Below are 16,025 nucleotides of genomic sequence, written 5' to 3'. Positions count from 1 at the left end.
GCTCTGCTGACCTAACGGTGTTCTAGAGAGACATGGTACCAAACCACCGCTAGTGCTCTGCTGACCTAACGGTGTTCTAGAGAGACATAGTACCAAACCACCGCTAGTGCTCTGCTGACCTAACGGTGTTCTAGAGAGACATGGTACCAAACCACCGCTTAGTGCTCTGCTGACCTAACGGTGTTCTAGAGAGACATGGTACCAAACCACCGCTAGTGCTCTGCTGACCTAACGGTGTTCTAGAGAGACATGGTACCAAACCACCGCTAGTGCTCTGCTGACCTAACGGTGTTCTAGAGAGACATGGTACCAAACCACCGCTAGTGCTCTGCTGACCTAACGGTGTTCTAGAGAGACATGGTACCAAACCACCGCTAGTGCTCTGCTGACCTAACGGTGTTCTAGAGAGACATAGTACCAAACCACCGCTAGTGCTCTGCTGAGCTAACGGTGTTCTAGAGAGACATGGTACCAAACCACCGCTAGTGCTCTGCTGACCTAACAGTATTCTAGAGAGACATGGTACCAAACCACCGCTAGTGCTCTGCTGACCTAACGGTGTTCTAGAGAGATATGGTACCAAACCACCGCTAGTGCTCTGCTGACCTAACGGTGTTCTAGAGAGATATGGTACCAAACCACCGCTAGTGCTCTGCTGACCTAACGGTGTTCTAGAGAGACATGGTACCAAACCACCGCTAGTGCTCTGCTGACCTAACGGTGTTCTAGAGAGACATGGTACCAAACCACCGCTAGTGCTCTGCAGACCTAACAGTGTTCTAGAGAGACATGGTACCAAACCACCGCTAGTGCTCTGCTGACCTAACAGTGTTCTAGAGAGACATGGTACCAAACCACCGCTAGTGCTCTGCTGACCTAACGGTGTTCTAGAGAGATATGGTACCAAACCACCGCTAGTGCTCTGCTGACCTAACGGTGTTCTAGAGAGACATGGTACCAAACCACCGCTAGTGCTCTGCTGACCTAACGGTGTTCTAGAGAGATATGGTACCAAACCACCGCTAGTGCTCTGCTGACCTAACGGTGTTCTAGAGAGACATGGTACCAAACCACCGCTAGTGCTCTGCTGACCTAACGGTGTTCTAGAGAGATATGGTACCAAACCACCGCTTAGTGCTCTGCTGACCTAACGGTGTTCTAGAGAGACATGGTACCAAACCACCGCTAGTGCTCTGCTGACCTAACGGTGTTCTAGAGAGACATAGTACCAAACCACCGCTAGTGCTCTGCTGAGCTAACGGTGTTCTAGAGAGACATAGTACCAAACCACCGCTAGTGCTCTGCTGAGCTAATGGTGTTCTAGAGAGACATAGTACCAAACCACCGCTAGTGCTCTGCAGACCTAACAGTGTTCTAGAGAGACATGGTACCAAACCACCGCTAGTGCTCTGCTGACCTAACGGTGTTCTAGAGAGACATAGTACCAAACCACCGCTAGTGCTCTGCAGACCTAACAGTGTTCTAGAGAGACATGGTACCAAACCACCGCTAGTGCTCTGCTGACCTAACGGTGTTCTAGAGAGACATGGTACCAAACCACCGCTAGTGCTCTGCTGACCTAACGGGGTTCTAGAGAGACATGGTACCAAACCACCGCTAGTGCTCTGCTGACCTAACGGTGTTCTAGAGAGACATGGTACCAAACCACCGCTAGTGCTCTGCTGACCTAACGGTGTTCTAGAGAGACATGGTACCAAACCACCGCTAGTGCTCTGCTGACCTAACGGTGTTCTAGAGAGACATGGTACCAAACCACCGCTAGTGCTCTGCTGACCTAACGGGGTTCTAGAGAGACATGGTACCAAACCACCGCTAGTGCTCTGCAGACCTAACAGTGTTCTAGAGAGACATGGTACCAAACCACCGCTAGTGCTCTGCAGACCTAACAGTGTTCTAGAGAGACATGGTACCAAACCACCGCTAGTGCTCTGCTGACCTAACGGGGTTCTAGAGAGACATGGTACCAAACCACCGCTAGTGCTCTGCTGACCTAACGGTGTTCTAGAGAGATATGGTACCAAACCACCGCTTAGTGCTCTGCTGACCTAACGGTGTTCTAGAGAGATATGGTACCAAACAGGCACTAATTGTAGTTCCATGACTGGAGAATGTACAGTGCCCTAAGGAACTAGAGTTGACTGTTAGACTGTAAGTCATAATGTTATGCTTCATATGAATCTTTCAGATCGATGTATGTGTATTCATGGATTGTGTGTGTGTGTGTGTGTGTGTGTGTGTGTGTGTGTGTGTGTGTGTGTGTGTGTGTGTGTGTGTGTGTGTGTGTGTGTGTGTGTGTGTGTCACACACACTGTGTGTTCTTTAGCTCACCACACACTAATGCAGTTCTGTTGAAGCGTTAGTTTACATTTCTTCTTCATTAAAACCTGAAGCTGAGATTGCAGTGTGTACCAACCAGCATATGCAACCAGGCTGTAGTTTCATACCTGGATTATGGTATACAGTTTCAGCTTAACCTCAATTAGGGCGTCTGACATTTGAGAACTTTCCACTCTACACAGTCACCCCCTGCCACCATATAGAACAGCAACTTGAACTTCTGTATGGGATAAAGAATTTGGCACTCTGTGAATGTGGCATGGCCATCAGCTCCAATCTAAGAGGGGGAACTAGCTGATCATTCCAGGATTATTTGGTTTAACAATTACCAGAGCCTCTCAACCCAATTCTACCCGTCATCCCTGTTGCTCTGCCGCCACACACACATGCACATGAAAGCATACACGCACACACACACGCACGCTCACACAGACATATATACTGAGTATACAAAACATTAAGAACATGCTCTTTCCATGACATAGACTGACCAGGTGAATCCAGGTGAATGAACAGGTTAAAGAAGGAGTTTTAAGCCTTGAGACAACTGAGACATTGATTGTGTATGTGTGCCATTCAGAAGGTGAATGGGCAAGACAAAATATTTAAGTGCCTTTGAACAGGGTATGGTAGTAGGTGCCAGGCGCACCGATTTGTGTCCAGAACTGCTGGATTTTTCACACTCAACAGTTTCCTGTGTCTATGACGAATGGTCCACCACCCAAAGGACCTCCAGCCAACTTGTGACAACTGTAGGAAGCATTGGAGTCAACATGGGCCAGCATTCCTTTGGAACACTTTCGACACCTTGTAGAAATGTCCATGCCCCGTGAAGCTGTTCTGAGGGCAAAAGGGGGGTGATACTTAATAAGGGGGGTGATACAAACCTACTGTTTGGTATACTCAGTGTACATGTACACATGCATGCTCACACATACACACATAAGAGAGTCACATCCAATATTGTTGCATACATTCCAGGCCAGAGTTAGGATAAGTGAGTAGTTGTTTGTGTGTAAAACAGGCGGTTCATGTCGCGTCCCTCAAACATTTAGCCTCGCCCGCTCCCTCTGAGCAATGTCAACCCAACCGCTCTCTCGCTTTAATAAAAATATCCCAGATACCCCAGCACGTCACAGAGATGGAGGGAGGGGGAAGAGAGGGGGAGAGAAAGAGAGTGAGAAAGAGAAGGTAGAATGCGAGAGAGAATGCAAAATCAGGATAGGGAGAGATTGTGTGAGAGAGGAAGTGAGCGCGAGAACGCGAGTGAGAAAGAGCATGTTTTCACACTCCGCACAATTCCGCCCTGCCATTGTTGCTTTCTGAACTGGCGCTGTGCTACTTTTCGCCAGATTGTCAAATTCTCCAGAACATTCTTTCACCTTCCAGGCAGCTAGCAAGGTATGTTTCTGGCCCCCTGCCGGGCCAACGGCGAGAGATACTTCCGCTGTATCTAGTGATCTATAGGCCTCGTCTGTGAGGCTCAGTACATGGATGCCTGCATGGGGGAGTTCCACAGTTATACTGTTATAGAGCTTGGCCATCTAATCAAAAGTCTTCATCTTCCACAAGAAAACAGTGGAGACATAAAATCAGTTTTATAAGAGAAACAAGACCTTTGTGCAAATGCGCTGCTTCCATAATCAGGAGGTGCTGGAGAGATGGACCTCTAGAGATGGTTTCCCAGACCCAGATCGCACCTATTCCTGTACTAAGAGTCATGTTCAATGGAGAATGTTCATTGAAAGTGCTTTTTAGCCTAGGGCTTGGGACTGGGCCCAGGAAACTGCATGGCTCCTTGTGCCTGAACCATTAACCAAAACTCTAGAGTTAACAGACAAAGAGATAGAATGAAGTCAGTGCTAGGGTGAAGGATTATGGGGTTTCTGTGTTCTGGTAACACCCCATAAATCCAGGAGGTAGAAATATAAGAGGGCCAATGAAATCAGATTTCCTCCCTCTCGCAACGATTGCGTCATCATCCCCTTCATTTGACGGAGACTACCGATTAAATATTTTATGAAGCAAATATTTGTGTGTGTTCACAATTAGGGCAATATCCACCATCGTAGTATGGATGAAGCATGAGCTGGAATGGGAAGCTACAGTAACTGAAGCTGGCTAGCTTGAGAAAACCCTCAGTGCATCTAGCGTCAATCGTAATATACCCCTCTGGTCTTTACATCTCTCTAACTTAAGTCAAACAACATACACCGCAGCTCAGCTGGGCTTCATGCAGCAGATCTTCACCATGTGTTGTGAGGTGTGGTGAATCAGATAAAGAGAGGAGACGAAAGAAACTCAAAGCACCCGTGTGGACAGCGAAAGAGAGGGTAAAGAGGGTAATTCCTTAAGAAACACCAATTACTTACATGGTCATTTATCATTTGTTCGCACGTAACTACTAAATCAATACCTTCAAGTCCTCCTCTTGTGTTGAAATTCTCTCCCCGTTGTTTCTGTGTACTTTACCTTCAGTTAGCTGTGTATGTTCGTAGTAACAGGGCTGTAAAATGAAGTGGTGTCTGTTTCAGCATATACAACGTAGTTACTTGTGAGGTACCACTACATTTCTTTGTGATCGTACCCTGTTTTTACAAGCTACCACCTTCACACTTACAGGGTAGGTAGGAGGTAAGAGGGATGGGAAATGAAGCCATTGCTAATACCATATACACTGAGTAAACAAAACATGAAGAACACCTACTCTTTCCATGACATAGACTGACCAGGTGAATCCAGGTGAAAGATATGATCCCTTATTGATGTCACTAGTTAAATCCACTTCAATCAGTGTAGATGAACAGGAGGAGACAGGTTAAATAATAATTTTTTGAGACATGGATTGCGTGCCATTCAGAGGTTGAATATTTAGATTTATTTGTATTTATTTAACCTTTATTTAACTATCAGTTAAGAACAAATTCTTATTTAGAATGACAGCCTACCCCGGCCAAACCCGGACAACGCTGGACCAATTGTGCACTACCCTATGGGACTCTCAATCACGGCCGGATGTGATGCAGCCTGGATGGGCAAGACAAAATATTTAAGTGCCTTTAAACAGGGTACGGTAGTAGGTGCAAGGTACACCGGTTTGTGTCAAGAACTGCTAATGCTGCTGGGTATTTCATGCTCAACAGTTTCCCATGTGTACCAAGAATGGTCACCACTCAAAGGACATCCAGCTAATTAGACAAAACAGTGGTGAAGCATTGGAGTCAACATGGGCCAGCATCCATTAGGAAAGCTTTCGACACCTTGTAGTGTCCAAGCCCCGACGAACTGAGGCTGTTCTGAAGGCAACTCAATATTAGGAAGATGTTCCTAATGTTTGGTATACTCATTGTAGATACCTGATACTTGGAGGTCAGTTATCTCTCATTATGATTCAGTCAAATGATTGTGCAGACATAAACAATCCAAGTAAATTTCATGTAAAGAACACACAGTGTGTGATGCACACACACTCACGTACACACACACACACACACACACACACACATACAAATAAACTCAGCACAAAACGAAATGTCCTCCTTCTGTCAACTGCGTTTATTTTAAGCAAACTTAACATGTGTCAATCTGCAGCCACATCTGCAGTCCTCATGCCTCCTTGCGGCATGCCTAAGGCACGTTCACGCGGATGAGCAGGGACCCTGGGCATCTTTGTTTTGGTGTTTTTCAGAGTCAGTAGAAAGGCCTCTTTAGTGTCCTAAATGTCCATAACTGTGACCTTAATTGCCTACTGTCTGTAAGATGTTAGTGTCTTAACGACCGTTCCACAGGTGCATGTTCATTAATTGTTTATGGTTCATTGAACAAGCATGGAAAACAATGTTTAAACCCTTTACAATGAAGATCTGTGAAGTTATTTGGATTTTTATGAATTATCTTTGAAAGACAGGGTCCTGAGTTTACACACACAAACACACACACACAAGGATATTATAGTTTTTGATTTTATATTAGTTTTTATTTCTATTCATTTTTAGATTTGATTTGAAATTAAGTTTAGTTTCAGTTAGTTCTCAGATTTGATTAACACATTTTTATTTAGTTTCAGTTTGATAAAAACATTTATATTTCATTTTTATATTATTTAGTTTTAGTTTTAATGTTAGGGACAGAAAGGATAGTAAGTACCCTATGCATGTGGGCAAGGAGCCATTTACAGTTGAAGTCGGAAGTTTACATACACCTCAGCCAAATACATTTAAGTCGGTATTTCACAAATTCTGACATTTAATCCTAGTAAAAATTCCCTGTCTTAGGTCAGTTAGGATCACCACTTTATTTTAAGAATGTGAAATGTCAGAATAATAGTAGAGAGAATGATTTTTTCATCTTTTATTTCTTTCATCACATGTATATATTTTTATCCCAGTGGGTGAAGAGTTTACATACACTCAATTAGTATTTGGTAGCATTGCCTTTAAATTGTTTAACTTGGATCAAACATTTGGGTGAATTTTGGGTGAGTTGGGTGAATTTTGGCCCATTCCTCCTGACAGAGCTGGTGTAACTGAGTCAGGTTTGTAGGCCTCCTTGATCGTACACGCTTTTTCAGTTCTGCCCACATATTTTCTATAGGATTGAGGTAAGGGCTTTGTGATGGCAACTCCAATACCTTGACTTTGTTGTCCCTAAGCCATTTTGCCACAACTTTGGAAGTATGCTTGTGGTTATTGTTTATTTGGAAGACTCATTTGCAACCAAGCTTTAACTTCCTGACTGATGTCTTGAGATGTCGCTTCAATATATCCACCAAATTTTCCTGCCACATGATGCCATCTATTTTGTGAAGTGCACCAGTCCCTCCTGCAGCAAAGCACCCCCACAACATGATGCTGCCACCCCCGTGCTTCAAGGTTGGGATGGTGTTCTTCGGCTTGCAAGCCACCCCCTTTTTCCTCCAAACATAATGATGGTCATTATGGCCAAACAGATCTATTTTTGTTTCATCAGACCAGAGGACAATACTCCAGAAAGTACGATCTTTGTCCCCATGTGCAATTGCAAACCGTAGTCTGGCTTTTTTATGGCGGTTTTGGAGCAGTGGCTTCTTCCTTGCTGAGTGGCCTTTCAGGTCATGTCGATTTCGGACTTGTTTTACTGTGGATATAGATACGTTTGTACCTGTTTCCTCCAGCATCTTCACAAGGTCCTTTGCTGTTGTTCTGGGATTGATTTGCACTTTATGCACAAAGTACATTCATCTCTAGGAGACAGAACGCCTCTCCTTCCTGAGCGATATTTTATTTTTATTTTATTTTTTATTTCACCTTTATTTAACCAGGTAGGCTAGTTGAGAACAAGTTCTCATTTGCAACTGCGACCTGGCCAAGATAAAGCATAGCAGTGTGAACAGACAACAACACAGAGTTACACATGGAGTAAACAATAAACAAGTCAATAACATGGTAGAAAAAAAGAGAATCTATATACAATGTGTGCAAAAGGCATGAGGAGGTAGGCAATAAATCGAATAATTACAATTTAGCAGATTAACACTGGAGTGATAAATCATCAGATGATCATGTGCAAGAAGAGATACTGGTGTGCAAAAGAGCAGAAAAGTAAATAAATAAAAGCAGTATGGGGGGTGAGGTAGGTAAATTGGGTGGGCTATATACCGATGGACTATGTACAGCTGCAGCGATCGGTTAGCTGCTCGGATAGCAGATGTTTAAAGTTGTTGAGGGAGATAAAAGTCTCCAGCTTCAGAGATTTTTGCAATTCGTTCCAGTCACAGGCAGCAGAGAACTGGAAGGAAAGTCGTCCAAATGAGGTTTTGGCTTTAGGGATGATCAGTGAGATACACCTGCTGGAGCGCGTGCTACGGGTGGGTGTAGCCATCGTGACCAGTGAACTGAGATAAGGCGGCACTTTACCTAGCATAGCCTTGTAGATGACCTGGAGCCAGTGGGTCTGACGACGAACATGTAGCGAGGGCCAGCCGACTAGGGCATACAGGTCGCAGTGGTGGGTCGTATAAGGTGCTTTAGTAACAAAACGGATGGCACTGTGATAAACTGCATCCAGTTTGCTGAGTAGAGTATTGGAAGCTATTTTGTAGATGTCATCGCCGAAGTCGAGGATCGGTAGGATAGTCAGTTTTACTAGGGTAAGTTTGGCGGTGTGAGTGAAGGAGGCTTTGTTGCGAAATAGAAAGCCGACTCTAGATTTGATTTTGGATTGGAGATGTTTGATATGAGTCTGGAAGGAGAGTTTGCAGTCTAGCCAGACACCTAGGTACTTATAGATGTCCACATATTCTAGGTCGGAACCGTCCAGGGTGGTGATGCTAGTCGGGCGTGCGGGTGCAGGCAGCGAACGGTTGAAAAGCATGCGTTTGGTTTTACTAGCGTTTAAGAGCAGTTGGAGGCCACGGAAGGAGTGTTGTATGGCATTGAAGCTCGTTTGGAGGTTAGATAGCACAGTGTCCAAGGAAGGGCCAGAAGTATACAGAATGGTGTCGTCTGCGTAGAGGTGGATCAGGGAATCGCCCGCAGCAAGAGCAACATCATTGATATATACAGAGAAAAGAGTCTTTTGGCTGCGTGGTCCCATGGTGTTTATACTTGCATACTATTGTTTGTACAGATGAACGTGGTACCTTCAGGCATTTGGAAATTGCTCCCATGGATGAACCAGACTTTTTCTGAGGACTTGGCGGATTTCTTTTGATTTTCCCATGATGTCAAGCAAAGACGCACTGAGTTTGAAGGTAGGCCTTGAAATACATCCACAGGTACACCTCCATTTGACTCAAATTATGTCAATTAGCCTATCAGAAGCTTCTAAAGTCATGACATCATTTTCTGGAATTTTCCAAGCTGTTGAAAGGCACAGTCGACTAAGTGTATGTAAACTTCGGACCAACTGGAATTGTGATACAGTGAATTTCAAGTGAAATAATCTGTCTGTAAACAATTGTTGGAAAAATTACTTGTGTCATGCACAAAGTAGATGTCCTAACCGACTTGCCAAAATTGTAGTTTGTTAACAAGAAATTTGTGGAGTGGTTGAAAAACGAGTTTTAATGACGCCAACCTAAGTGTATGTAAACTTCCAACTTCAACTGTATGTGTTGTAAGCCTATAGTTCGTTTTTTTGTGTGGGGGGGGGGTGTCACTTCATGCCACTAGAAGGCAATAATAAGGTGATGGTCATAGGTTTGGTTATGTTTACATTATAAATACATTTTAGGCCTCGTTCCAGAGCTTAGACATTGCTGATGCCTGACAGATCTTACAACGCCTGGATAGGTATATTACAGATCAGCTAACCACACTTTGTGTTATAGAAATCTGTCAGTTGATGACACAGTTGACGACGTGGCACGCAACCATTGGTTGATGCATGCATTGTCTGAGCAGGGGAACGCAACCACTGTCTGCTTATTGCCCCAGAGCGATACACTTTTTCCGCTCGAGGCAGGGCACTGTGGTCTGCTTATTGCCCTCGCCGCGACCAGAACAAAATAGCCAGCGAGATGTTTCGCTATAGGGCAGCCCCCTACGCGGGGTGGGGGCAATAAGCAGACCAGAGTGGCCCCTCTCCGATCATAAAAAAATTAGGCGGTGTCTCGCTTTCTCTACTATCTCTGCCACGGATTTCTTCCCTGTCATTAGCAAGTGATAGCAAACATGATCTATTATACAGATATTGACAAGATGTTCATGTAACCGCTCGAACAATGAAAATACATGTCCTCAAAGACGGAAGGCAGGCGGGAGGAGACGAGATCAGGTGGGACCATTCTAGCCAATGAGAGGACAACTAAGCGTGTGAACAACAGGCACAACTAAGTTGTTTTTTTCAAAGTTGCAGAATGCCACGTGCGTCCACTTATATCAGTACATTTGTAAAAACCTAAACTTTACTCTATTTAATCACATAACCCTCATGTAAATTCAAAGATCTCCATGCAAAAAGGTCTGCTAATCCCGTGGGGACAGATTTTTGGCGGAGGAACAGTAATCATCTCCTGAGTGGCGCAGCAGTCTAATGCACTGCTTCTCAGTGCTAGAGGTGTCACTACAGACCCTGGTTCGATTCCAGGCTGTATCACAACCGGCCGTGATTGGGAGTCTCATAGGGCTGGAGATCGGTCACATTGGCTAACACCTGGCTAATCCTCCGGCTAATCCAAACATAGATAGCAATCATTTATCTCTGGTAGAAGTCACATTTCTGACTAAATAACAACACGTACGTGCTTAAATCATGACCAATAATACTTATACTCACAGATGATGGCAATTTAAAGGCTAGAAAGACAAGGATGGCTATGGATTGTAAGCCAGACGACTCGCACAACTCTTTGTTCGCTACATACTTTAGTCTGAGACTGCCATCATCAAAGATTATGGATATACTGACAAGATACATGTCTCTCTGCCCTAACAATGGGAGTCGTTGTCCACAAAGCGGAACAGCGGGAAGTCTAGCGCCCTGCTATCCTTTCTTTGGATTGGTGGATACATTGTTGTAATCCTTTTTTGAATATTCGAGTGTTGTTGATGTCAACCGCCTGTATTCAATGAAGAGAGATGCTATGCTAATAGCCTCATACCATGGATATGCATAAACTCTTAGTTCTAGATAGAAAAAAATGTGTTAACTAAAATGGTTCTTCGCCTGTCCCCATACGAGAACCCTTTGAAGAACCCTTTTTGCTTCCAGGTAGAACACTTTTGGCTTCCATTTAGAATCCTTTCTACAGAGGGTTATACATGGAACACAAAAGGATTTACCTGTAATCAAAAAGGCTTCCCGTATGGGGACAGCTGAAGAACCCTTTTGGAATCCTTAGCTATCCCGAGGCAACTTCGATATGAAGTGTTTTTTTCCCGCAAAGTTGCTGGGATGTCACGTGTCCTTCTTATACCAGTACACTCGTAACAACTTAAGCATTACGGGACTTTTATTAGATCAAATAAACCTTGTGTAGCAAATAAGGTATACATTTTTTTGTTGACCAAACTCGACACTCTCTCATTGGAGTCCATACAAAAACTCCTTGCTTGGTGGGCGAAACAACGAAAAAACACTACCTGCTGGAGGGAGACAGATTTTCTGCCAAGTTGGGCCTCCCTCTTCTTCTTCCTCTCATGGAACTTGTTTGTGATGATGAGCATTGTACAAAACAAAGTCTTCAGCGAGGATCGCCTCTAACCAATCAGAGTATCAAAGCCAATAAGACATTTTCAAATCGCCGCTTTACTCACTTGTGTTCTGGCTCTGGCCCAACACATCGGTTTCTGGGCCAATCAGACGGCTCCGAATGTGTTTACATTCGGTGAAGGGGTCGGGAGGTACTCATTGCAGAGAAGAAACTAACGTCTGTGGGTGTGGTGTAGCATTTGGACGGAGCTAGCCCCTGCTGAGTCCCCAACAACCAGACATTACGGTTTTCAGGGGAAATTGAAAAATAGTCTGTGACACGACTTCCACTTCCGGACACTAAGAAGGAGACACTCCATCTCAACTCCTCCTCTACATTTACTGGCTTGGTTGAATGGTATAGAAGAGAACCTCCCCCTACAGTTTTTTTTTCTTCTCATCAAGACTAGTATGTAGGGAGTCTAGTTTCAGGCATTTCTTTTACGCCTGCTACGTTAGGTTACAACGGAGCAAGGAGTCTGGGTAGCCAGGCAAATAGACGGTGGCAAGTTTGAACATCGTGGGTGAGATTGAAAAGTAGCTACTAGCAACACTAACGAGTCACTTCCAGGTCACGAATTTGAGAACATTTAAAAATAAAAGTCCCTCGTGTCATAGTAGAAAAGTGTCAAAAACATATAGTGTAGTTTTTCCCAATGTAGTTATAATGTTGCATCCTATAACGTGCACTATGCAAAACTGCCAAAAAATACTGAATTCATATCATACACAGCTTTTACCGCATGCTTTTATTTTGATGGAAAAAAAACAGAAGTCTTAATGTGGCCAGCAGTCCCTGGCCACAGATTGCTGAAGTGACACTTCACATGCAAGCTCCTCTGTTCCTTCAAATGATGTATATAAACCCTGAATTTCGGATACTATGTATTGGCCAATGTAAGGCTTTGAAGCCACCGGTCGCCTATTGGCACTCCCCGGATGAAGCAGTCCTACAGAATTTCAATTAAATGTTTCAAGGACAATTATTTTGTCTGTTGTAGTGAGGAAAATAACATTAGAACTTAAAAACATGATACTTTAAGGAAAATGTTTTAATATAATTTTTCATTTTTTTTATGTTTAGCTCACATAATATAATTTGGAAGTATGTAATAAGGTTTACGTAATAGAATAAACACGCCAAAAACAAATATAGCCATTCATAAATGCATTGCTATAGCTTCCAAAATATTTTTTTGAACGGTGGGGGGTGCCAAGATGGAGGTGTGGTGGCTTCAAAACACTGCCCCCTGGTAGTCATCTAGTGTAAATATAAATAATTGATTCCATACTGCGCTTTGGAAAGATATGTCTGCAGGGTAATATTGTGAAAAGACTTGCTTTCGCAAGCAGTGTTTTATGTTAGAATGACATTTTTTGTATGTTAATTCTAAAGTCGGCTTAATTAGCCTAGCATACAAGCAAACAGATCACCATTGATATTACATTGTGTGTTAGCATGCTAGCTCCCGCTTTGGTAGTAATTTAGCTACATGTTGTACAGAATCCATGTATCTCTTTTGAGTGTTAAGATATTGTTTTCTTACGGGGCAATATGCTTGTGAGAACATTGCATAGATGCTTAGTTTGTGTATACTCTGTTTACAGTTATTTTGTGGCACTTCTAGCTATTTCTGCAAGTCAATTTGCTTGGGCTAGCAATCTTCTATGTTAGCTTGTGGTTAGAATGTATGCAGTCACTTTTTTTGGGGGGGGGGGTAAGATTTATTTAATATTTTATAAACAATACAAAACATACAGATACAAATGTTTTATTTAATTGAACCTTTATTTAACTTCTTATTCATAATGACGGCCTAACCCGGACAATGCTGGGCCAACTGTGCGCCGCCCTATGGGACTCAATCACGGCCGGCCGTGATTCAGCCTGGATTCGAACCAGGGACCGTAGTGTCACCTCTTGCAGTGCCTTAGACCGCTGCGCTACTCGGGTGCCTGAGTGGGGCTGCCGAGTGGTGCAAATGACAACATCAGACAAACAACGACTACATCACACCTACCCAGACCGACTAGCACACACCCCCATATCCAGCACCCACATCACTTTCCGCCACATGGCCTGAAACTGCAACATTTAGTTTCTCTCCGTAGCCCACTCAATATTTCAATAATAAATCATTTGATTTTTCCATTGTATTATTGGATTGTTTTATTTCCACTTTTTTAGTATACGTTTTTTTCGAGATATGGCATATTGGGGTGTAGTGAGATACCCTGTCTTGAAATACACAGACAGGCGGAATAAAGTACGTTTACATTGTAATACTTCTGACGGCCAACTTTCTAGTTCCGCCCACAACTTCTGGACTTTAGCGTTCTCTATTGAGTCATTATTAGTTTTGCACTCAAGACATGACTCTGCCGTTGTGCTGTATGATTTGTGAATTTTGTCTCTTGTATAATAAATTCTGTATGCAGTGATTCTATTCAATCATATTTGTATGCTTTATATTCATGTCGTGTACTGTAGATACAACTTGTATGTAGCTAATGTTAAAATAATTTTCACATAATCACATTGAAATGTATGCAATTCCTTTTGTTCTTAAGCTAGCTAGCTATTTGATATGATTGTGAAAACAAATGTGTTTCTACTCCGGTTTGTTTGGTTGATTTTCATTAAATTCACTTCACTCTGAATTGCGTGCTTGTCTATATTGTGAAAAATCACTTTGTTATATTGTACTGGAGTAAACATGAAAATATATTGTATTAACATGGAATTAGCAACAGCGTCAATTTACAGCCCTCTTACCTAGTATCTATCCTGTAAGTGTGAAGGTGGTACCTTGTAACAACATGGTAAGATCAGACAGATTTTCTTTTGTCTTCATGGAATGGAGTCATCCAATGTGGTGGTACTTCACAAATAACTACATTGTATCTATGTGGAAATAGACACCACTTCATTTTACAGCCCTCTTACATCATACAGTACCTAATCTTTAAATCTGAAGTTGGTGGTACCATGTAACAACAGGTTAAGATCACAGACAGATTTGCTGTTGTCTTTATGGGATGGAGTCGTCCAATGTAATTGTAGCTCACAAGTAACTCTATTGTATATATGTGGAAACAGACACCACTTAATTTTACCTACCCAGTAAGTATGAAGGTGGTACCTTGTAAGAACAGGGTAAGATCACGGGCAGATTTGTTGTCTTCGTGTGATGGAGTCGACAGACAGACAGACTGATAGAGGGAGAGTTCTCCATTAATAATATTTGATCAGAAAGGGTATAAGCCTGAGGCTACACTTGCTTAATAACCCTTTGAGACTTCTGATCTCTGACCCTTTACCTCTGACCTGAACCCTGGAAAATGATGACTAGTAACTGGGTCATTACTGTATTATAGCCATGTGAAAGGGCAATGCCGTCATCTTTATTAAGATTTAAATACAGCCCATCACTATAAGCTGTAGAAAGTCTTTGCAGTATAGCATACATACACACTGACAGACATGAACTGCCAGATGCTCCAATGATACCTGAGGGGGGTATTTGAGGTGTTATCGGGTATGAGTGTCATCCCAACTGGAAAATGACCATTTCCTCACCAGCCAAAGAGGGCTCTCTGCTCCTCTCAGCCTAAGGACATTGTCTCTGTTGTACATTATTTTATGTTTATTTTTTTAGATTGTCTACACGTGTTAAGGGGAGACAATCAAACGTTTCACATGATCTGGTGCCTACTGCCCTCCCCAGCTCCCGACTACCACTGCTTTCATTTCAGCAAAATGATTGCGCAATGAAGTCCCTTCGGACCATGGACATTGTTGCTCACTGTCTCTGGCCCATTGAGCTTTCAGAATAAAGAGTTTAACCAAATAGATTAACTTCATGATGAATGATGCCAATTCCTAAACAATAATGTTGTCATTTCAGACAACATACAACGTCCTACATTCAGCCAGGTGTTAAGGTAACATTGCGCCTCAATTCATAAATGCGCTCTGTCAAGTTTCAGCAGAGTGAAACATATTTCCCAATCATATGACATTTAATGAAAATTAGCAAATGGCCTAACCCCCTAACTGTGAGTAGAAAATAAAAGTTAGTAGGCTTTTACCTCCGTGGACGCAGTGCTCCTGTCCTTGGGGACTGCACTTTTTTGACTGTTGGTGGGGAAGCTCTTGATTGACACCTGAGTCATCGTCAAGAAGACTACCCACAGTAGGTTAACCTTCCTGTGCATTTTCTGCATGTCTTTTCCAAGTTGGGACAGCAGCTGTTGGTTTCGTCGGTGTTTGCTGGTGTTGCGATGCTTTGGTCGGTGTGGAAAGCAACAGCAGATATTTAGAAGCCGCTTGGCGTGCTGGACACGTTTTCAGAACCCTCGAGTCTGGCCCATAGCCTAAATATAATCAATATAAATCCGAAATCAATATGTAAGACTTTGCGATATACGATTCTTAATCCAATGTTGTTTGAAAGTGAACTCAGCTTTCAGAGCTGGAGCTGAATTTGGAACCA

The 16,025-nt window shown here is 43.0% G+C and overlaps 1 protein-coding gene across 1 annotated transcript in view; it reads right to left on the bottom strand.

The window, feature by feature from the left end:
- ism2a (isthmin 2a) overlaps positions 1 to 15,705 on the bottom strand; it is a 50,796-nt gene extending 35,091 nt beyond the window's left edge. The window contains exon 1 of the mRNA XM_039009145.1: positions 15,622 to 15,705. Within this exon, the coding sequence (XP_038865073.1) occupies positions 15,622 to 15,705 (84 nt within the window). The remainder of the gene's footprint in view (positions 1 to 15,621) is intronic.
- Between the last annotated feature and the right edge of the window lie 320 nt (positions 15,706 to 16,025).

This window comes from Salvelinus namaycush, chromosome 15 (genome assembly GCF_016432855.1).
Source record: "Salvelinus namaycush isolate Seneca chromosome 15, SaNama_1.0, whole genome shotgun sequence".
In the NCBI taxonomy this organism is placed as follows: Eukaryota; Metazoa; Chordata; class Actinopteri; order Salmoniformes; family Salmonidae; genus Salvelinus; species Salvelinus namaycush.
Note: the sequence above shows the minus strand (reverse complement) of the source record. Positions and strands in the feature narration are given on the sequence as shown.